Consider the following 24,456-nt stretch of genomic DNA (forward strand, 5'->3'; position numbering starts at 1 on the left):
ATTTTTAAGGGAGGTTATGCCGAATTTTTTTTAAATTTTGGCATCAGCTAGGGTCGTTACAAGTACCCCTTGAATCGGTTCTCGGATGTGGTACTGGTTCCCCAAGTCCAGAAACTAAAAAAAAATGCTCTGAAAGCCTAAAATCATGAACTTGTGCACTTAGGCACTCCTATGGTCTATTGGTGACCTTAATCCCAATCCAAAATCTGTCCCAACACAATGCAAAAACAACTTATATAACATCCCATCGATTACAATTCATCCAAAACTTAGAGTTACAAATCCTTACATTATTCCAAAATCATTTGCAAAGATTAAGCTTTTGATACATCAAGTTAAAATCCATGGATATGGTAATAGTTACAAGTTCCTTAGTTACAAAACTATCCAAAATATACCAAGGCTATACAAAATAACATGATTCTATACAAAAAAGTATGGCCCCACATACAAAGGTCTACAAAACAAAGGCCTCAAATCCGATCTAAACGTGTGGTGGATTGTCGTCCACTACTTCCTTCCCGTGACCTGAAAAATGTTAAATATAAGGGGTGAGCAAATTGCTCAGTAGGTGGTGCCTAAGACATACCTCTTGTGACCCCGTGAATTCAAACAATGAATAGGAAAAAAAACCGAGATCATGCCATTTCCAGAAAATATATATATATATAACCACAACATCAACAACAATAATCCAAGTCATAAATGAATTATGTCATACTATGGAATGCAATGTCATGCAATGTCGCTCCCCATTTCCAAAAAAAACATTTTCTGTCATCATTTCCAAACCGTTAATGTAACCCGTCCCATAGCAACTCCATGGTGGCAAGAAAGAAGGATTGGCTAATTGTCCCTAACCACAAGGCAACTTCCGGGCGTCATTTGGGGCCCAGTTAACTCAACCACGCTAGGACAGTCTCCCTAGTTCCCTCTAAGTCACATTAACGCCACGGACCCATAGGCAACTTCTAGGCGACCAGATTTTTTCGCAAACCTTTCATCAAAAACCTTTTTCCCAAAATCATTTTTTTCTCTCTTTCCATTTCAAATCAAATTTTCCCCTTTTCATGCCCAATGCCTTTCCATGCCATAATTCTTCACATACTCACATTTAAACCACATATCATACTTAAGAGAAATTTGTGTAATACATGTACTATGCTTTCACATTTTAATTACGGTAATTTAAATACACAAGGCATGGAACAAAATCACTTAAAACATGTTTTTTCACACCACAATAATCAACAACATGTCACATACATTTAATAACACATAGGGTCATGTCATACACATAAAATTCAAGCATATAAATTCAACTTTAGCATGTTATCTCATACAATTCAAATAGACAATACACATATGGTCAATTATTACATGATATATAATTATCATATTAAATACATAAGACTCATATAAGTATGAACAATTTTCATGAAATTAAAACATGCTATAGCCAAATTTTTAAGGAGGAAAATCACAAAAATCAAAGAATGTGGATATTAGAAACCCCTGCCACAAGAATTGCAAAAACCCCCAATTTGCCCAATCCAAGCCCTAGAATTCGAAATTCCTAGGGTGCACCAAAACCACTTTTGCTCTAATCAAATTGGAGATCTCGACGCGCTTTTTAATTTGTCGCAAATGGCACCTAAAAACTCCAAAAGATGAAAGAGAAATCAAAGTTTGAAAATTTGAAAAAAAAAATAAATAAATAAAAATAAAAATAAAAATCTAGAAAGAGAAGGAGAGAGAGAGAAAGAGACACTCTTACGGGAGTGAGAGGGTTTGAGACTTCGAGGCCTCAAATATTAAAAGTGGTGGTGGGTCCCACCACCAAAAACAATTTTCTTTTTCTTTTATTTATTTATTTTTTTTTTACACCACACAATTATATATACACATTTAATAATTCACAATCTCATATAACACATTAAATAAAATGATTATAATGCAAATGAACCCAAACCAAAACCCCGTACGCAACAATTCCGGTAGCGGATCCCACACGGAACCGTCTGACCCGAAAAACGAAAAAATGCAAAAATAATCATCCTTACATGGTCTTGACAAATGAGAGGGAAGTTAGTTGCAATCTATGAAATACCTTTTCAGGAATATACAACACAATGCATTAACAAAATTTGGGGTGATGGAGAAGTTTATAATGCTACATAAAATTATAAATTATAAATCAGCTGTTCATTTTGCAATAAAGTGAGCAAGCAATGTACAATCATGACTTGTTAAATGACCGGCAGAGGTTGGTGTTCTGTGTGAACCGGTTTGTAGCAAGTTGCCCTTCCAAGAAGGCCAATCTCCGGTCGCCCTTATCAGTAGTCACTTCTTGTTTTCTTGGCTCTTTAGCATCTATCATTATCAATCAGCTTCTCAACAAACATATTTATATATATGGTTTCTACACTTCCTTCCCACCCAAAATGCACTCAGAAAGTATACAACTATTTCAAAAATACAGCAGGACGGTACACTTCACATCCATCTACCAAACTCTACGAAGCTTAATTTTAACTTAATATGAAGTCGGACAGAGTTCCTCCTGCAGCTCCATTTTGTAGATAGAGTATTCTCTCTCAAATAGCAAAAATTCCTGGAAGAGCAAATCTCCCACAATGTCAGCAGCATCCAATGGTATGTTACAAATTGAATAACCATGGGCAAAAAGAGTTCTTCAAACAGATGTAAATATACTGACACAATACATACATACATACATGCATATATGTACATATTAGCTTCACAAAGCAATGTCATATACAACCTAACCAAACAATACACAACATTTTGATGAAATTATGAGATGGCAATAATCTTAAATATATATGTACTCCACTCCCTACAATTTGTAATATACTCCTTGATGAGTTATAATGATAAATGATGATGGTGATATTGTGGGCAAAGAATGGTTCCCTTGAGGCAAATAGCTTTTAATAAGAAAACTTTGTCCTTCGACCATAGAAAATTAAATGTCTGCCACACTTTTAGAATATGTCCACTCCACATGCACACAGATACAACAAAATGAAAAGCACGTGTAACCAGAATAGATATGACCTATGTAGGTTGCTGATGAGGGGGGATAAACCAAGTGTTAGATAAAGACTTGACACTGTAGACAGAAACCTCATGCAGATAAAAACTTGGTATTTGTTTCCCAGTGAACAGATAAACAAACATAATAATTTAGCCCACCTGCAATTGTTGCTGACTAAACAAATGGAAAAAACCATTTTCAGGGGATGCGACAAGCTCAATCAATTCATCATGGCACTCAGTTGGATCGCCAGACTCCATGAGTGAAACAGAAACCTACAAATATGAAAGGAAATAATACTATAACCTTTTGTTCATAGCTCCTTCTCTATTGAATTTCTCATCTTAAAGAGAATATATATATATGTATGTATATATATATATATATATATTAAATTTACATAGCAAAAGAATAACTTGAAGAAACAACAGAACTTGCTTCCAGATTATAAGTCACCTGCATGCATCGAAGAATGACTTCTGGAATACAACATCGGCGACAAAGGCCCCGCACAATGTATGTTGCTGGGTCTTGCAAAGAACCATCATTGCTTGAATACCAAGCATCTAATCGGGTGATCTCCATTGTTACGCCATCTTGAAATCTGGCAAGCTCCCCTGAATTGATATATTTTATAACCAAGAATACAATTAATGGTGCTTAAACAATACCAGTACATATATCCACTAATATTCAAATTGTTTGAAGTATTACTATTTTTTCTGTTTTGGAACACCCATTTAGATTCTTACAGTTATATTAGAGGCATGGTCAATTACAAGGAGTAAAAATACCCATTCTTACACCCTATGTAACTTTTGTTGGGATCCATCCTATCAAGCTAACCATTGGACTAAAAGCCCTTCCATGCTCGCAGTGCATGCCAAAAATCAACTTCTTTAGAGCTGTTCATCCACCACTTTAATTGAAGATTTTTTTTTTTTAATGAACCGGTCATCCACACATAATATTGAGTGCGGAACCACCACATTAAAGACACCTAATTAACAGCTAACTTCAAATTTTTGAGTAGCACAATAAGTTACGAGGGATTAGTACTCAGGAATCTATTCTTATGCATTCTTCGTTGATCCGAACTCAACTCAGCTAAGCCTTATTTTAGGTGAACTATTGAATCTTTTCTGTCAGCTTAAATACAGGCCGGTGTATGCCATTTTCACTTCACTATGATGTTAGTTAAACAAATGATTGCAATCCAAGCACACTCATCCCAAAAAAATGTACTTTTGAGAGAAAAAAATGGAACAATACTGCTCGTTACCTTTAAAGCCAGCTGCAATCACAGAAGCAAGAACACCACCATCATTGAGTTCATGTGACCCAAGTCCATCACCCTCTGTTGCTTGGCAACGAAGTATAACCTCAATGCAGTAATTATTCCTTGTTGAGACAGATACATTCACCTGCCCATTAAGAAGGTGTATATCAGATATATGCAAAGGCAAACGATTTTTTTTTTTCATTTATCTTTTATGTGTGTGTGTGTGTGTGTGTGTGAGAGAGAGAGAGAGAGAGAAATAAAAGGTTAGGCATATCACATATGTGATGCTTTTTCATTTTCTGAGATTCCTATTGTGTGTGTGTGTGTGTGTGTGTGAGAGAGAGAGAGAGAGAGAAGGGGAGGGGAGGGGGGGGGGGGTTAACAACCCTCACCCTAACCAGACATAATGTTGTCCACTTTTGGCTCTCCTGGACCAGAGAGAGAGAGGGTAACAACCCTCACCCTAACCAGACATAATATTGTCCACTTTTGGCTCTCTCGGACCAGAGACTTCCTAGGGGGTCACTCATCCTGGTACTACTCCAGGTTAAGTACGCTTAACTTCGGAGTTCTGGTGGGTTCATATCCATTACAGCTTTAAAACGCATTGTTTCATAAAAGGGTGTTGAATCTACAAATAGAACTTGCCCCATCCACACCCAGGCGACGTGGGATTGTACATCTGTAGCTCGCACAGTGTGGTAGCCTACTAGTGCCGCATACCCACGTTCACACACACTCTCGCCCACAAGGTCGCCACAATCACCCCCCCCCCCCCCCCCCCCCTTTGGGCCCAACGACCTCGTTGGCCACACTTCCAGCTAGGTCAGGCTCTAATACCATGGGTAACGACACTCACCTTAGCTAGACACAATATTGTCCGTTTTTGGCTCTCCCAGACCAAAGACTTCCCAAGGGGTCATCCATCCTGATACTACTCCAAGTTAAGTACGCTTAACTCCGGAGTTCTGGTGGGTGCACGGCTTTAAAACGCATTGTGTAATAGAAGGGTGTTGAATCTACATATAGCACTTGCCCCATCCACATCCAGACGATGTGGGATTGTGCACCTGTAGCTCGCCCAATGTGATAACCTACTGGTGTCACATGCACACGCTCACACACACCCGCCCACAAGGTCGCCACAGGTGAGTCAACAAGAAAAGTTGTATAGATGAAAAATGGTTTGCCAAAAGCAAAATTTTCAATACCACATAATTCTGTTATGTATCACCTCAATGTTATGACATAGAACAAATAACGTTTTCTATACCACATAATTTTGTCATGTATCACCTCAATTTTTTGACAAATAGCAAATCTTAAGGCCATTGCAAGGTTTAAGCTATCAAGAATCATATGGATTGATCAATAAACGGACATATTCTTGGACGAAATAGTAACAAATTCCAGATAACAGTTAACTTCAAAAGATTACAAGACCAACAATTAGGGATTTCAATCAAGTGCACCACATAAATGCACAAAGATGACATAATGCATATATCTAGTTGTCCTCGATCACCAGATGCTAGACATTTTCATTTACTTTCTATCTCCCCTCTGAGTTAGTAAACAGGACAAAGGAAATAAACATACCATTAGTTGGCGATCTAAGACAACTTCCTCGCTCACTGAAGAATAAAGAGCACTCATTAATGTTGCACACAAGGTAGCATCTGGACATATACATTCGCCATTAGGCAGACAGAGCATTGCATTGACATGCAATTGAAGGAATACAGGTTCTACTGATTCATAAACAGTGTCTTCAGTGAGAACCAACCAAGGGTTTTCTTTTCCTGTAAAAAGAATTCGATTGATTATTGGTGGAGCATAATAATACAGTCCTGAGAGCTCATAAATGGAAAAGAATTTATAATGATGAGCCCAAGTTCAATATTCCCAATGAAAACAATATCAATCTAGAAATATCTATACATGAAGTGTTTTTCCCTAAAGCTAAATCAACTTACTTTGTAGCAGAGAGAGTGATGAATTTAGTGTTTCTTTGGCTGCCCCAATGGCCCTTTGTTTTTCTTCAGCTGACAGCTTAAGGGGAGAAACCTTTGCATTCTCTAGCTCAAATTTTAGCCAGTTGCGATACGTTGCGTCACAAGAGTAGTACTCTCTCTGATAACAACATGATATTAAATGGGATGTAGTCTGAGAAACAGTTGTTTATCATGGCCAGAAGAAATGCAGAAATAGCTTAGCACAATGAACAATATAGAAAAATAGTTGATCATACCCAGTCCTGGAACTCTCTTAAATTCTCGGAAACATAATGTTCTTCAGTGGAAAGAAGATTCTCTGTTGGCTGTTTCAGAGGTTCAGCAAGCAAACTAAGTAATGTGTGAGCACCTATAGGCATGGAAGGCACCCTCCACATAGAAATAAGAGCAAACTCCCTGAAGAGGACATTGCTATAGAAATAACGAAGGTATCGATAAGTCAGTCAATAAGATGAGCAACAAAGAGGGCAAAATATGTATATATATATATATATATTATAGGAAAATGACAAAATAATTAGTATTATATGAAAAATAAAACCAACAAGTACAATAACATTGCAGGAAGAAACATCATGAAAATAAAGAACTGTAAGAAAACTAAATAACACCAAAGCATACACCAATGGTAGAACATCATTAAAGCAACTAAAAAAGATACTATCTTAGAACCTATGAGCATCTGAAGAGTAACAGTATTAAAAATGTAGAGCTGCCTTGGTACAGAAGCCAGTCCAAATGTAAAAATAGTTACCATATGAAACCCCATTATTCATCAAAAAACATGTTCTTTGTCAAAAATAATAACACTGAATAACATGGAAGTCCCAACTGTTTATGTAATGACAATCAATAGCTACTAAACGAATTACCCATGTATCAATGCTCGGAGAAGAAGTTTGGCACTAACAGCCTCGGCATCATCAATTGTGGAGGGAGGTGTAAAGCAGAGCCATTGAATAACCATAGCTTTTTGAAGACTCTGCAACCGGTGTTGCTCCGCAACATCAGATGACTTGTCATATTTTTCAGGTTTGATTTCTCGGGATCTTGAAAGAACCCTATTCAAGTAGATCAGAAATGACCACACCAAGTATATTATAAAACTAAGATTTTTCAATTTATTCTGTCCCAAAATTACAAAAAAAGAGGCTTAAAGAAACAAATAAGAACCTTTCAACGATTTCTTCAAAACCGCCTTTTGAATCATCTTCAGAAGAAAATGGTAAGTACTCAATAGCAGAAAGGAAGATTTTGTATCTGACATGCACGCTGTTGATGGTGAAAAGCATGAAAATAACAAGCATTAGAAACAAAATAAAGAAGCACTAAAAGGGAAAAGAACAACAAAATAAGAGGACAATTTCTCACAATTTTTTAGTTTGAAATCTTATAGTCAGGCTGTGATATAGTAGGAAAACTGGTAGCGCAAACTCAGCCTCTAATTTTTTTTTTTTTTTTTAATGTGTTGGGTTCATCGAAAGGAAATTTCTTCAAGCATTTTATAACAAACATAGATGACCAAATCAAACCCCCTACCATGCCGCTATTGTGAACATTATACAAAAAATGAACAAACAAATGGAACAGTTAGGAATGTGTTTTCAGAACCCATAGGGCACTGCATCACCAACAGTGTGTGTGCAAGTGTTTAGTATTCTTGCACACATGTAAATGCTTTTGGCAACAAAATTTTCTACAGCTCATATAAATAATGTTTTGAAGTATGTAAAGAATAGCATTCCAGTTAGTGAATATAGAATCAAAACAGTCAACCATGTCAGGCTAGAAACAGATTCTCCAAAGACACGTTTACTTCATTTCACCATCTTGTAATTGCACGGTCAAGAACATATGGAGCAACATGGACTAGAATTATATCTAGAAAATTTTCTTGGTTCATTAACATATTGGAAGCAACTCTAGACAGTAATCACCGAATCAGTCTCACCGCATAACCCTTAGCTTCTTCCAGAGTATGTATTATTAGCAATGCCATATGAAAGTGAAAAATGAAACATGCCCATCCACATCGCTCTGGCACTCCCCCGTCCCCAACCCTACATAACCACCCAAAAAAAAAAAAAAAAAAAAACATTTCTCCACCTCCAGCAAAGAAAGGGAAGATACATAGACACTACAAACCCTTTACAGTCAAATATATCCAACCATAGAAGCATGTGTAAATGATAAACAACAATACTACATAATGACAAAAATAAAGAGAAAGAAGAAGCTGAAGACTCAAGAGATTTAAGATAAAAATAAAAATAAAAATAAAAAATAAAGGTTCCAATTGAAAAAAGACCTGCTGTTCAGCCTTAATTCCATCATGTGCACAAAGAGATCAATGCAACGATGACGTGCAAGTTGAGAAGCATAAATTCCCACCAACTCTTCGTGTTGCTTTGAAAATAGAAACATTGCATACCTGAAATTGTATTTCCCAATTAAAGATGAATGTTATGTCTCCTCGCACATGAAAATATAAAGACTTGCACCGAAAACCATCAAAATCTAGATTTCACCGAAAAGCTCATTAAATCATATAATGAAAAATTGCAGTCTTAGTCATACTCAAAAATACTTCAAAAGGTGGGGAAGTCATTTTATCTACACATAGCACATTTCAGAGTTGAAAGTTAAAATTCAACTAAGATCCCTGTATCAATATAACTTGCTCAGCTACCACTAAAGACTCAAGCAGACCGTCAGAAAATCACTGTAGGAATTAGAAGACTGAAAGGTCTTACTACCTCGAGCTGATTGGAGATCCGTGAATCTTCAACCTAAATCCATTGTGACATCATGTTTTAGTTCTGCATATGGTTGGGCGTGTAACTAATCTTCTATAAACTAATATACCTTATAATACCTTAACTTCTTTCCGAGAACACAACTTGGTTTCATTACAAATTTCATGACATTCCTTTATACTCTTTAATACAAGTGAATTTTATCTATAAAAAAAATAATAATATATTGGAAGTGAACACATATTCATCAAAATATTGGTTTAAAAGCTAATACGCACTAGTAGGGAAACTGAAATGCCCACTTCCAAAAATTGAATATAAAGAACAATCGATTGTAGACTTAAATCACAATTATTTGTTTTAAGGTTTCAATTAAAAAAAAAAAAATCTACAATTTATTCTGATGTGGCTATTTTAGGCTTCAAATTTTGGTTTTTTTCTAATCATACATGCTTCCAAATGCTTTTCAGAATGCGGCATGATATAAATGCACCAGAATGGATCAATACTTTTGAGAAACAAAATTTATAATAATAATAACGAAAATAATAACGATGCTGACAAAAGGCCATTATCCATTGCTGCTCCGGCCTACCGGGTTGCTAGGAGTGGAAGATCAGCGACAAGACTTAATTTTGGCATTAGTGTGCACAAAGTGACTGGCAGACTGCTCTCATACTCAAACTCTTGTCCTCACACTTATCATCCTGGGCTTTTATTATTGCACCAAGCAATGGCTCCAATAATAATAGGAACGAAAAAATAATAATAGGCATAAATTAAATAGTATATCTGATACTTACTACAAGAATGTCCACTGTGATATCATACTAGATGGCCTATAAAACATTGTTTTGTGACGATGAGTTGGGAACATGGCTCGAAACCACTTACATGTGAAGAATGAGATCACCAACAGTCATGATCTTCTCTCTGAAAGCATCCTTCATTTGATCCCCAAGCAAATACCTTAGCACAAGCACTAAATGTGCACCAAAGCGGATCATCTGAGGATCACCATGAGGCCTGACAAAAAGCACAATGATATTTAGCTCAAAGATATGGCCAGTTGCATACTTAACAAAGTGGTCCTTTGTAACTACAAAAAATGAGTGTGTATTTACATGTGACATAGTCATTGCATTTGTAGAAAACCAGTTTTTAAACATGGCCCATAAGAAAAAGCGTGCCAAGAGAGTTAATTTGGCAAGATCTTTTAAATATATATATATATATATATCATCAAGAAGTTTCCTTAAAAGGCTTTAAAACTTAAGCATTTGGCATATCTTTGACAAACTAGCTCTGAATATCTCGCTTCCAAATGGAAATACAGAACACTCCCCTTTATGACAACAAGGTACTAGGATATAGGCATACAAAAAGTGACCAAGATTTGGAAGTTACATATCAAATTTCAGGCACCAGATTATCTAAACAGCAATTTCTGGTTTTTCCCTAGACAGAATTCTAGCCCCCAAATTGAGACAAGTGGCATAAATTTACCTGAAGATATTTTGGTCATCTTCTGAAGGTGATATCCATGACCATATAAGGTCCAGCAGATTCGGTATGTCTCCTAGCATAAGATTCATCTTTCCACCAATGTTGCATTAGAGAAAACCCATTAAAGATCAATTTTAAAATGTTGAAACTGGAAAACTAAAATATGTTTCATAGTTGCTCATAAATACAGAAAACAGAAAATTCAGCAGTGGAAAAGTGCTTTGCCCAACATCTGCAACTCACTACAATGAAATACCCAACTTAACAACACAATATGCAGATCCCATTATAAAAGATATAATAAGCACATAACTAGCACCAACATGGAGTAAGGAGTGAGGTATCACAAAGTATATGCCATGCATGGGCCACAAGAAAATATTTATATCCAATGAAAGCACAGTGCATCTGATGCATAAACGCATCACCAGAAAAAATATTATAAAGACAAGATACCGATGAGCTGCTAACAACTTAACAAACAATCAGGTCGCAGAAGGAGCAAGACCACAAAATGAAATTTCTTTTTTTCTAGGAATCACCGTTCAGATTTCTTTCACCACTCAAAATAGTATGATTCTATTCAGTTACAACTTCACCGTATAACACCGTAGCAGGATCACATTTGGTGCAAGAATTGTTATCCATTCTGCAAACCAATAATTTTAAGTCCACTGTCCATTCAATTTTTGTTAAGTCTATCCTTTTTTCTCTAATAAAAGTGCTCTTGAAGTGCATATCCCGCCTACGCAAGGTGCCAGGAAGAGAAGATTAGAGACGGACCTGACCTTTGGCATAATTTTGCACAAAGTGGCTGCTTTTATACTCTAATTCGTGTCCTCATGCTTGTGAGATCAAGCTCTTACCATTGGACAAAAAAATGACCCTTTATTTGTTTATTTATTCGGTTTAGGACTTCATGTCATGCATGCTAAAAAATCAAAGTTTTAACATAGGTGGTTGTGCAATTAATGTTCCTGTAATTCCTCTTACAAAATTCACATATACAAAATATGAACTTGGAGTGCTATATCAACATGCAGTTTTTGATACCAAATCACCTTGATACTCGATATGCATAAGTACGTACGGGAGGACTTATCCGCTCATGAACATGGCAAAACATGGTTCCTAAGTTCCTATATAAGTGGTATAGAATGGCATAAAACTTCAGATTATCGTCACATGGATGTGTTTGTATGCAGAACTTTAAGCCCGTTTAAAGTTGGTTAGTTCCTCTTACAAACAGCAAGAGAAGGATTTATTATCCCAGAAACAATTTTTGATGAGGGCAAATAGCAAAGCAGGTGGCTTGTTCCTCTAAATTCCTTTTATGTGATCTTTGTCTAGATAGTCCATGCAATAGTCCATTAACCATCCTCAGTGTGGAGAATTAATGTGCTTTTGGCCAACAACACATTTAAGAGACTGATGTTAGGCACACTATTAACTTTTCCAAGAAGAGATACTCACCTCAATTTGCCGCTGCTGCTCCTTACATGCATGAGCAACGGCTTCATGTACTGTGTCACTAAAATCATGCAGAATATCAATTTTAAATAATGAATAATCTTTTTGTCTTTTAAAAATGATTTTTTTTCCCCTGAATTAAAAACGAATAATATCAAAAGACCAATTTAAAGACTAAATGAATTGACCTCGCATCTTTACCTTGAATGGAGTTTCTGAAGAAGAGCAGAAAGGTCCCGAGGTTGCTGGTTTAGAACATGCAGGGGCCAATTTTCTGGTCCAACTATAGGCAGAGAAACACCATTTCCCTGTCCAAGACTTCTGTCAATTAACTCTTTGTAACTTTTAAACTGATCCATCCCACCTGGTTGCAAACGGGCTAATTCTAAATCCACCTGAACATCAAGCCATGACTTGGCCATTGCCCAGCATGCCGACTGCAAAAATACTTGGTGGGCGTTAGATTAAAGACAATTTGTAAAAATTACAAATAGCAGCACAAGAAAATAAGGAAAAACGTTTAATACAACTAAGACTGCAAATAGATATTTGCAATCAAAGCAGCTAGGAGTTCCAAGATTTGACTAAACAAGGTATTTAAACTATGAATCAAAAGGCACAAGGTCGAACTTTAAAATTAGGCACTTCTAATTTACAAAACTTCTTGTGTGTTGTTTCAATGCAAAATGGGATGCTAATGCTTCTGGTAGGTGGAAGGGGAACTAGATCGTGGCTTTCAAATGGAACTCCCTCCTTCTGTTTGGTTGGGTGGAAGAGAAGGAAAGAGATGACAATATCATTTTACCACCACATCGTTAAATATAACGTCTTGTAATTTTATATAACAAATACCTTGTTTCTCTCCCCTCTTCCTCCAAATTTGAATGGAAGCAAAATGGTGGGCCTAGAGGGTTGCCTCATCCATCCTCCTATCCTTCCCCTCTTCCTCTCCCCTCTACAAAATAATGGAAGCTTGATTTATCCCTCCTCTCTTCCCGCCCAACCCTTTCCTTCCTACCAAAAAAGGTCTTTAAAATTACAAAGACATCTGTACAATTTAAAATTACTAGGTCAGCCATCCTAGGGTATATGTTAATTTATTTTCTGTAGTTTTGTATTCTTTTTGTAAGACTGAATAATCGAATACACGTTGATATTTCTTCCAATTCTTCGTCTCTGTGCAAATTATCAATCTCCACCATCCAGAGAAAAATTCGAGAATTAGAATTTGATTTAGCAAAGAAATGCTTGCTTATGCTGATAGAAGACGGTAGATCCCAGGTATACGGCACTTTCAAGTTAACTCCTCTGATGTGGTGCTAACCTAGGAAGTTTAGGCTTTTCCCAGACAAGCATAATATTACTTTGAAATTCCAAGACAGCTTTTATATGCCTAGTTGAGCTGGATAAGATATTAATAATTGATTATCTCATAGATAGAAGATTGACGTTACCCAATACATGTGCTATGTGCATAGATAGCCCTTTACTTCACTGTCCATTGTCATTTATACTTGAACTGCTTAGTTTGCTGAAACAATGATACCACAGCTGGTAACAATTTCAGTTGAAGATATTTAAGAGAGAAGTTTCAGAGATTAAGCATTTATTAAAAGATCTCGAAATCAGAAAACTTTTCCACAATGCAACAGTAATATGGGCTAGAAACATTCATTGGAACCTAGCCCCTACACTAAACCCCTGCAAATTGTAGCTACCACCTACCTCCTCAAACTATAACACTTTTCACTTCACTGGCAAATATTATTTTCTAAAAAGAGACAAAATTATGGTAGTTCTAATTTCTAAATAATGACACCATGAGTAATTTCACTGGAAAATGTTAATAATTAATTGAAAGGGTCCCACAATACAGTCAATTCAATGTTAGAGGCACCAAAAACATACTTCCAATTCACAAATGATGATGGATCTAAGGAAGCAGTCTAGTGTTTTCAAAAAAAAGTTAAAGGCCTGTTTGGTTCAGTTCTATGAGAATGGTGATCTGTTTTAAGTATATAGAAAAACAGAAAGCAGTTTGAAATTTTTGTTTGTTTGATAATTTTGAAAAGAACTATTCTCTCAAAACAGAGTCAGAAAAAAGACCAATTTCAGAGAATACTCGTATTATTAGTTCTCCAAAGCTGTTTCCCATTTTTAGAGTTCATGAAACTGTTATAGCCTTGTAGGAGAAATGAACCAAGCAATCTTAAATGATTTATCATACCAAAATTACATAGAAAAACTGATTAAAGCACATCAAATAGAAACTGATCGAAAGATATTCTTAAGTATTTGCATCATTTAGGGGAAATGGATACCTCCCAGTCTGTACAAATCGGAAGAGTGCGCTTTAAGTTGCTACATTGGGCTGCATAGACTGCGGTTTCAAATTTCCCACCATCTTGCTCCGCAATTTTCTTCAATATAAAGAAATTAGCAAAAAAAACTCCATTAGTTTATAGAAATTAAACCAGCCATGTAGACTGATCACCCATTCATCAAGTGGAAAATATGCACCATCTAATGACTATGATATAAGTTAAGAATGTCGAGAATGTTTAGACAGCATTCCTTTCCTTGTATAAACTCATTATATTTGCCATAACATTCCGAACATGAAATAATAATTTCAGGAATGTTGATGAAGAGAAAACTGCCGCAACATATATATTAAATACATACATATATATATATATATATAATATATATATAGAAAATGTACGAAGCTCACTGTAACCGGACAACAAAAATTCTCAATACAATTATTTTGCCCCTACCTCTGATGCACAATACGAAGCCCATTTCCAAAGTCGCCATTGGTGACCAATGCCACTTTCTAGTTCAATGGCTTGCAAAGTTCTACTCTTTCCATTTTTCACCAGGGCTTCAATTGATGGAAATCGGTCCAATCCTCCAAATGGGGAAAGAGTTGCAGCTCTCCATGGCTGTCCAGATTATATATCAATATCAGGAAAGGAGAGAAAATCCATGACCTCACTCTTTGTAAAAAATCTGCATACCTGTCCAGCAGACCGGCAAAGGTCGCATGCCTCCTCCAGTTTCCCAGCCCTTAAAAGAGTCCAGATATCTTCCAGAAGAGATTCATCTTGTTTCTGTTGGTAAAGCAGTTATCATGGGTTAACTACTACTACTACCAATAATAACAATAGTATACCTCTTTAGATATTCCAAATCTACAATTTCAGGAAAACTGTATCAGCTACACTTATTGATACATCAAATACACCATGGCATAGAGCTTTATTTTTTAACCTTTCAAAAGAAAACAAATTTTACTCAAATATACAATACATGGGTATGTGTATGTTATGTACGTGTCAAACATGTCTTACTGGACATGCAAACAGAAAACATGTTCGATAATTCAACTCCACTATGAAATGTATCTAACTCTCTTATAATATTCCTTTCACATGACTGTCAAAATCAGTGAAGTGCTCATATTGAAACTTTGTGTTACATAAGATAACCATTTTAACTATAAAAAAAAAAAAAAAATCAAAAATAAAATAAATTATATGAATGTTTGTTTTAAAAATCATTTATATGAATGTTTAGTTGTGTCCTTGAGTTTGATTATTAATAAAACCCGATGCTCATATATATCCAGTTACCCACACCAGTACAGGTACCTGAGATAATGTAACTTGGCTCACTATTACCCAACCTCAATATCCAAGGAAAGGGAACATGCTTGGTGGCCAACACACACCAAATTTGCCTAATCAAGTTAAACATGATGCCAGAAACCCCAACCCTTCTTTGCCGAACCCATCGCAACCAACAGATCCCAATCCACCAAAGAGATGGATCACTAACCAAAAACTCTTTAAGACCTTCACGCAAACCTGAGATCTCCGCACTAATAGCAACTTCTTGACCAAACAGATTCAAATAGGCCATTATTATAATTTTGGGAACAAATATGTATAAGGAGTTTTGTCAAAAATTTAGCGGGTGCATTATTATGATTTTGACAAATTCTTCAGAATGCAATATAAAAAAATGGCTCCATGCCTGACGAGGGTCCACTGTCCAAGTTTCAAACTTGACAAACATAATCACAGTGATAAATAGTTGATAATCACACCATCAGAACTAATGTTTAGTTAACTAAGAAGATACTTGCATATACAACGGGTTTTCCACATACTATAAAGCTCTTGCCAGTCAAATGTGTTTGTCTAGGTGAAATGTTCGGATAAAATTTCCAAAGCAATTTTTGAAATATAGTTTTCTCTTATTCCACATTGAATTTGCCATGCTGAAATATAATTAAAATTGGATTAATGGTTTCTTGAACTCCAACACAACCACAAGCAATTCCATTGAGAGGTAATGACAAGAACGAGACTACTAAGAACTTATTCGTGAGAAAGTACTTTGTCATCAGGTAACTGCTGAGCATGCTCACGCGTTGGAGCGTCAAAATCCAAATGATGAACAGTGTTTGGATTTGGTGCACCTCTCTTTAGAGACCGTTGAGTCTGATGCCAAACTCCAGAGCTGGGAAGATAAGTACCAACACAAGAGCCTCGCACCTGCACAGACAATCAAATGTTTTGTCAAACAAAACTGTTTTAAGTCTTAACACACATTCAATGCTTATATTATCAAATCCCAAAAATAAACTCTTTCTACAAATGTCATCTTTTAACCCATTTTAAGTGAATTCCTTTGGATGAGTGAAGAATCCGTATCACACACAACACTTGGGCAAGAGTAGAAGACATGTGCCCCATGTGTATTATTGAACACATCCATTATTCAAGTTTATTACATAATTGTACATGAAACTCTCTCGTTATGTTCATTTTGTTACAATATCTAGAGAAATGTTCATATTGAACACATCTTACATAAAAGCACTGTATCACCCTTTTAAAAAAAATATATATATATATATATATATATATATATTAAAAAAATATGAATATCTATCGTTGTCCCTCTGTCCTTGGGCAAAGGTTTGGGGATTTGATAAGTTCAGCACTTAGACACATACTGACATGAACACCTGACGCACACACACGAGTTATGTAGCAAAGCTATCAACACACAGGTTAAATGCCTTTGTTTCCTTTTCGTTCCCCATCTCTTAATAATAATGTTACAATTTAATGAAGGATGCCAAAGCTCTTTCCTCTAGAATGCTCACAATCTCCAAAATTGCTTTTAACCATCCCAGATCCTAATTTATAAGAGGGTAGGTCATCCAAGCCTGACTCTTAGTTGATCTTAATGTTGCCAGACATTAGTCTATCTAAAGCATATCTCTGCTAGCAAAGGATCATATGCAATTGTATATTATTTGTCACATCTTTTACCTCCGTCCTTTCATCAACTTTACCTAAGAGACCAATTATTTTTGCCGGAAATGATCTCTTGCTCACTGGTGAACAAGAAATTCATCCACACCATGCATGGATGACCATTGAATGTGATTGCTAAATTTTTTTGATAACTACCTTTTTTTTTTATAAGTAAATATATATTAACAAAGATGCTCAAAGGGGAGCGAACCCTTTACAAAGCAAACAAAAGACGGAAAAGGCGCCATTACAACGATAAGTTGTCAACAAAATCCAACAAACTGTCCACAGATGGACAATTTCTCCCATTAACCCAAGAAAAAAGAGAATGCAAAACATGCGACTTAATAACTACCTTTTTAAAATCTATTGATAACTATGCATGGTGCGGATGAATTTCTTGCTCACCGGCGAGCAAGATATCATTACCCTTAATTGCGCCATCCTATATAAAAAAAAATTATACAAGGACTCCGAGGGTAATTTTATTTATATCTTCACAAAATTCCAATTTCAGTTAACACTTGCTAGGATGCAAATGTACTACTTATATTAACCCTCTCTTCATATTAATGTTATAAGACCATCTTTTCTCTTAACATCTGCAAAATCATTCGACAACTATAGAAACCAAATTTATATATTGCACTTTCAAGTGTACTACTGTTAATACCCTTTTTTTTTCATATAGGTGTTCCTTAAATCATGTGTTTTCCAACTCCATAATATATAACCTTTCACTTTTTTTGGGCTAATCGCCACATCCACTTGCTCCTTTCTTTCTCTTACCGACAGTGACGGAGCTAGAAAATTAGTGGGGGTGAGTATACATATAGGGATTTCACCAAAAATTTAGTGGGGACAATACTGAAATTTTAACAAAATTATAAGTATAAAATATAAATAAATAAAAATCAGTGGGGGCGGACACCCCCACTCGGCATAACATAGCTCTGTCCCCGCCTACCTATGCTACCATATACTAAGTAAGTAAAACAAAATCTCCCCAATTAATTTTTTCTCCATATTCATGGTAAAAAAAACCTTGCTTCTCACCAAATTCAAGCAGCAATAGGATGTGCTACTTCCAACAGACATGTAGCTATCCTAACCTTGAAAATAACTTGACAATAGCAAATGGCTGAAACATCCATCCTTGAGTGTTATAATTTCAGAACGGAGTTCATCACGTTAGCAATTATTAAGTTTTTGATCTGTAAAATATCAATCAATGTCAACATCACTCAGCCAACTTAAAACTATCTCAAGATGCAAAAAGATAGACATGAGAGAGACAAAGAGAGAGTGATTAATTAAATGAGAACAAAGAATAGTTGTCCTCATATAAGATGACATGCAACAACTCACTTCAGAATTACACCTAGCCAAGGATACGAACTAGACTGTCATAAGAGGAGAAAAATACTAACATATCACCTTGTTATCCAAATCAAGCGCCTTGGAAGCTAACCCTTCAAGCCACTGAACAATCCGTAAGCATAATTGTGCTGTATGATTTTCCGCAACAAATTGGCAAGCCTCCAAATGCGAAGTCGTTGGAGACTGTAATAAGGAATTACATGGAACTCAAACATATAAATATTTTTTTCTAAAATTTAACTCAAATATATTTAAAGCATCAAGAAAATACTCCAATAACATTTGTAATACTAATACAAAGAAAGTTTTTTATGATAAGAGATCAATCACCAGAATTAGATCTTCAGGGAGTTCTTCATTTCCTGCAAGAACAAAAGTTTTTTTATATCCCAAATCTTCAGAATGATACAATTTAAGCAAAACAAATACATGCAAGAGCATCCATCTTGTATAATAAGCATAGAATGATCAACAACTTGTTCAACTTAGCATGATAAAAAGTTATATGGTTTTTTTTTTTTTTCCCAGTACCTTGAATAACCCCAGAACTCACTTTATCCTATCAGTTTGCAAAAGAGTCATTTTTCAATACGTAGTCCACCAGAGATCCTTTTGACATTTCAAAATAATGATGCAAGACATTGATGTCCTTGTAGAATTTTAAAAATAATAATAATAATAAAAATAAAATAAAAAATAAAAAAGACGAAGGGGGGAGGGGGAACTTAATCCTGCAATTTACCAAGTCAATACAACATTGATTTCTTTCCTTCTGAATTGGGGGAAGAAAAGACTACAATAAGAAAAAATCTATGCTCATAATCAACAGCTATTTTTAACATATAATTTAAACTCGTCTAATTTTCTAATACTCCTTGATTGACATGTCTGAGATCCCAAAATGTATCGACATTTTCTCAAAGATAATTAGACACCATAAGCCACTAGAAAAGTCAAAAGTCCACAAAACTGGCCTGAAGACCGAAACGACGAGTAATTTGAAATGTTCACGCAGTACATTGGATGGACAATCACATAAATATTGATTTTCAATGTCTAAAATATTTTAAGATAAGAAATATACTGAGATATTCAGCAAGAAAGTAACTAGCAATAAATATAAACCTTTTTTATCATTTTAATATCATTTGAAATGAAAACTTCTTAAATTTATTTTCAAATATCACAATATTAATTTGTTTATGCACCAAATACAATAATACAATAACTTGGTACCAAGAAAAGAATTGCCATTACAAAAGCACTTCACTGTCTGAATAGAAAATCCCCACTATGCATTCATAGTCAAGATGATGCAACAAGTTGTAGCAATGCCCTTGAAGCAATCTTTGTAACACAAAATATTAATTCTAGAATAGAATGTCAAAGGTTAGATATATTTCCTTTCCCAAATAGATACCAAAGAAGTGACCAAGAAGCTGCCTCATCAAGTAAAAGCCGAGCCTTCTGCCTCATCAATTTGTCCTCTAAAATTCTGTGTCTTCCATCAGATTCATTCCTACAGAAGTACCACACAGGAATGCAGTCAGATAGCCTATCTGAGATGCAAATGTTTCCTAACTTGAAAAAACACAAAAAAAAAAAAAAAAAAAGAACAGAATAAGCATGACAATTATTTCTTGGAATTTTCATTTTTGGCAAATCCAAAGGTAGAATCCATACCGAAACAGGTGCACTTATGTTAAAATAATTTACTAAAAAAAAGAGATTTGATTGATGGTACTTGATATGATACCAATGGGAGTCACCATTGAGATGTGAGTCATCCTGAACCTTAACCAGAGACCTCGCTGGTGATATAAACTCTCACACTGACAGTTGAACCAAATTGGGGAAAATCAATGATATATATATATATATATATAAAGAGAGAGAGAGAGAGAGAGAGAGCTTTTGAGAATGACATAGTTTGCCAAGAAGACTAGAGGTTAATCAACATGTAACTATATGAAATTAATCCAGCTAGAATTTTAGAGCATCTGCCATGTGTAGAAATTTAGCCCACATATGGATCAATTTCACAGAACAAACTGTAACAAAGCTAGCTAAATAATACAAAAAGTATTCACAAAACATATGATACTACAAAGGTGTTCGTGTTTATATAACAAGACACTCTTCCACCAAGATATAGTTACTCTCAAGAATGAGGCATACCTAATTGACTCTGAAACATTGCGGCAAGATCTCTCAAAATGTAATATCAAATCTGGGAAAAGCATCAGATCTGCAATACATAAAATGCAAACTGTTAGAACACAATTTGGATAGTTAAAACTGTTTTTTGTACCAAGCTTTATGCACAAAGGAACTCCACAAAACTTGAACGGAAAAAGGAAACTGTGAGAAACTATGTAAAAATTCTGAACATACCAATTAAAAAGCTTAATAAGTCCACAAAGTAGTTGACTATTTTGGTCAAAACACATACAGCCAGTTGAATTTTTAAACCTGCATTCATACCAAGCTATGTGCAGGAGGAAAACTTTTATAAACCAAAGAGACAGGAAATTTATTGGAAAGGATACATAGTTACAAATTAACAAATTTGATAGTTACTTGGTGTAATTGATTGTTTGTGCCCCCTAATCCCCTAAAGAGTAAAGATGACATGAGACACAAGGCTTTGCAGGGAAGAGGATCTTCTTTAACTTTGGTAGGCATTTGGCGAATCAAGATACCTTTCAAGGTTGATTGCTTGCTTAGTCGGTGACTTTGGGGAAAATTTGAACTTATAAACATTAAGTAGTGAGAACAGATTAGAGGCTACTCAATTAGAAAGCATGTGCACAAAAATAGAAAGGTAATTAATCATCTATAATATACTTAAATCCAAAAACATACTTACATTGAAACAGAAGAGAATTGGAAGGCAGAACCTTTATGATTTTTGTGGAACATCCAAAAAGAGATGTTAGACAGACCTTTATTGGAGAGGAGTCGCCACGAAATACATTGAAACAATTATTTTTTTCAGTTTGTTATTTCTTGAGTCTTAGAAGGGTTTAACTTTTCATCAAATTCTCTTGTAGTTTTTCTGGGTGGTGTTAACTTTTGGACAGAGCCTAGCGTTTTAATGACCCGGATACTTTGAGTGTACGTATGTTTTGCTCCCTTTAGGCAGCCTCATATAAAAAATTTACTCATCGAAACAAGTAGAAACTAAACAAACAGTTCTATTTTTTCTTCAAAATCCCTACGATAAAACTCACTATCGACTACAGGAATTAAATAATTTCCAAGAAGAAGAAGAAGAAGAAGAATTCCTGAAATCATAATTCAAGGAGCTTTATTGAAGTCAAATAATTTCACATACACATCATCTGCTTATCAGTAGTCAATTTTTCTGGGCTGGTTATACAACTGTATGCACTGAACTGTATAACCATCTACTGGACTTATAACAGTTCCCACACACTTTAATAGCATAAGTATAACCAGTGATGAAATAAGAACATGATGAAGTACCACTTGAATTATTCATTGTCTTGCAACACTGATTGGAACAGTACCACAACTTCAATATAGATACAGGACCGCCAAAAAATTAAAGAAAGTTGAACTGGGATGAAAAGTTCATTAAACAGAAACGCATAGTGATTGCTCTGAGAAAGTTAAAAGATGAATGCAAGGATGCCATCCCACTACTTGATGTAGATCAGTCCACAGCATCAGGAACGGAAGTATAATACAATAAAATTAACCAGGCTCCTAAGTCAATAGAACATGTTCTGATTCAAGTGGTAGTCAATAGTACATGTTCTGATTCAAATAAAGACCACTCCAATTATCTCACAGTCCACATCACAACGCTTATTGTTGACAGACAAGATCAATACCACTCAAAGAATGGCATAGCTTAGAAAGGGGATGAATGCAACTTAAACCACATTCTCAAAACCTTGAAGCAATATAAACATAGCAACACAAAACAATTTCATATGCAAGAAAGTGCAAATTTTAAAGGTTTCAATCAAAAAAAATTTACTTCAAGCACCTTTAAGAGCAGAATCAAGAAGAGATGCAAAAAAAGTAAAGGTTGTATCTCCACCATCCACCAACGCATCATCCTCATGCTTAAACGCTTTTAGTGCATAGCTTCCAGCTCGTCGAATTGAATCATCCATCACATCTGCCTCAGATATTCCACGACTATCTATGGAAGATCTCCTCTTGGCAGCAGATTGTGTCTTTGCAGGTGTTCCTTCTGAGTGATCAGCGTCAAAAATCTCAACCTCTTGTTTAATATCTTCGAGAAAAAGCGCAGCATTGTTCCGTCTTTGAAAACTCTGTCCGTCGAACAATAGCCTGGCTTCACTGAACTTTGAACCTGAAGTTTCTTGATGTGGTGATTTGCTGGAAGCTGAGTGCCTTTTACTGCACAAATTACATATGCTCAGTATGCATAATGGGCATACACTAAAAGAATGAAAACAATGTGAGCACATCACTAATATTTCAAACAAAAATAATAGATAAACAGAACAGAAAATAAAACAGTTCAAGCTACAGTGACCCACTAGAGAGAGAGAGAGAGCCCTCCACCTTGTTCTCCTAAAGGGATAAAGCCACACAAATTGACAATGACAATATATCTAACAAAATGAGTAATGAATATTAATATATATATATGAAGAAGAAGAGTTCATAGATGACAGGAGAACTTGTATAGTAAATGCAACTATCTATTTGAATTCTGCAATGTATATTGCCTTTGATTAGTTAAGTAAATTAACTGTTTTTTCTCTTGCCCCCTTTTAGCCTTGTTCCTCAGGAAAGGGAAACTGTGAAGTATGTATACCAAGTCTTATATATATAAGAATCAAAATCAATATAATCAATCTTACACAATACCTCTTCAAAACATTGAAAATATATGAATTTTTACAGTTGTTCTAGCATGCCAAACTCGCTCGACTCACATCATTAGTGCAAAAACTAATCCAAAGTTCATTTATCAATTTAACATTGGTTAGCATATATTGTTCAATTGTGTGTGTGTGCTTCTACTTTTCTTTCTTTCTTTTCAAGGCAATCGAATAATTAGCTCAAATTGATTGTACCCATTGATTTTTCTGTTACATATGCTTCTACTTAATTATATAATTTCATTCGAATTCAAAAAGTAGCATGAACCAGCATCATAAGTACAAAAATTAATACAAAGTTCGCTTGTCAATTTGATTTTGAAAGCATGTATTGGTCAATTACGTGTGTGCGTGCGTTGTAAATGCTTCTACTTAAATCCATAGAGTGAAAGGAAATTTGATACCCAAAATTCCCCAATAAAATTACACATTACAAAGAACATTTTCGATAAAAGACCCAATTAATGCAAAGAAACTAAAATAAAAAAAATAATAATAATAATAACAATCAAGAAATAGAACGAACCCATATCGACGATAGCGTTCTCTGGCACTGAGATCTACGGGATCTAAGTAGCTCGGAGAAGTCTCCATATCAACCTCCATTACTGCGAAACAAGGTCAGTGAAGATTCTGAAACTCCTGGTTCGAGATGGCCTCGGTGAATCTTAAACCCTAGAGTTTAAGCGCGGGAAGGGTTTTAATTCCTTCGTCTTTCGCACTGTGAAAAGGTCGAGAGGGAGGTTCGAACGATGGACGTG

At 35.4% G+C, this 24,456-nt stretch overlaps 1 protein-coding gene across 1 annotated transcript; it reads right to left on the minus strand.

Annotated features, from left to right (window-relative positions):
• Window positions 1-2,088: 2,088 nt before the first annotated feature.
• Window positions 2,089-24,456, minus strand: LOC132282546 (nuclear pore complex protein NUP107). The gene is made up of 24 exons (XM_059784266.1): window positions 24,222-24,456; window positions 22,825-23,204; window positions 20,985-21,054; window positions 20,205-20,325; window positions 19,137-19,163; window positions 18,864-18,989; window positions 16,497-16,655; window positions 15,114-15,206; window positions 14,871-15,038; window positions 14,412-14,510; window positions 12,292-12,527; window positions 12,094-12,151; window positions 10,621-10,709; window positions 10,009-10,140; window positions 8,667-8,789; window positions 7,532-7,630; window positions 7,231-7,419; window positions 6,595-6,769; window positions 6,320-6,476; window positions 5,943-6,145; window positions 4,344-4,485; window positions 3,518-3,678; window positions 3,220-3,336; window positions 2,089-2,614 (listed from the first exon to the last, which is right to left on the minus strand). The coding sequence occupies exons 1-24, from the start codon at window positions 24,299-24,301 to the stop codon at window positions 2,537-2,539; spliced, it is 3,282 nt and encodes a 1,093-aa protein (XP_059640249.1). The 5' UTR covers window positions 24,302-24,456; the 3' UTR covers window positions 2,089-2,536.

Source organism: Cornus florida, unplaced genomic scaffold (assembly GCF_030987335.1).
Source record: "Cornus florida cultivar Cherokee Brave unplaced genomic scaffold, ASM3098733v1 CherokeeBrave_3.0.0_Hap2_Chr11, whole genome shotgun sequence".
In the NCBI taxonomy this organism is placed as follows: domain Eukaryota; kingdom Viridiplantae; phylum Streptophyta; class Magnoliopsida; order Cornales; family Cornaceae; genus Cornus; species Cornus florida.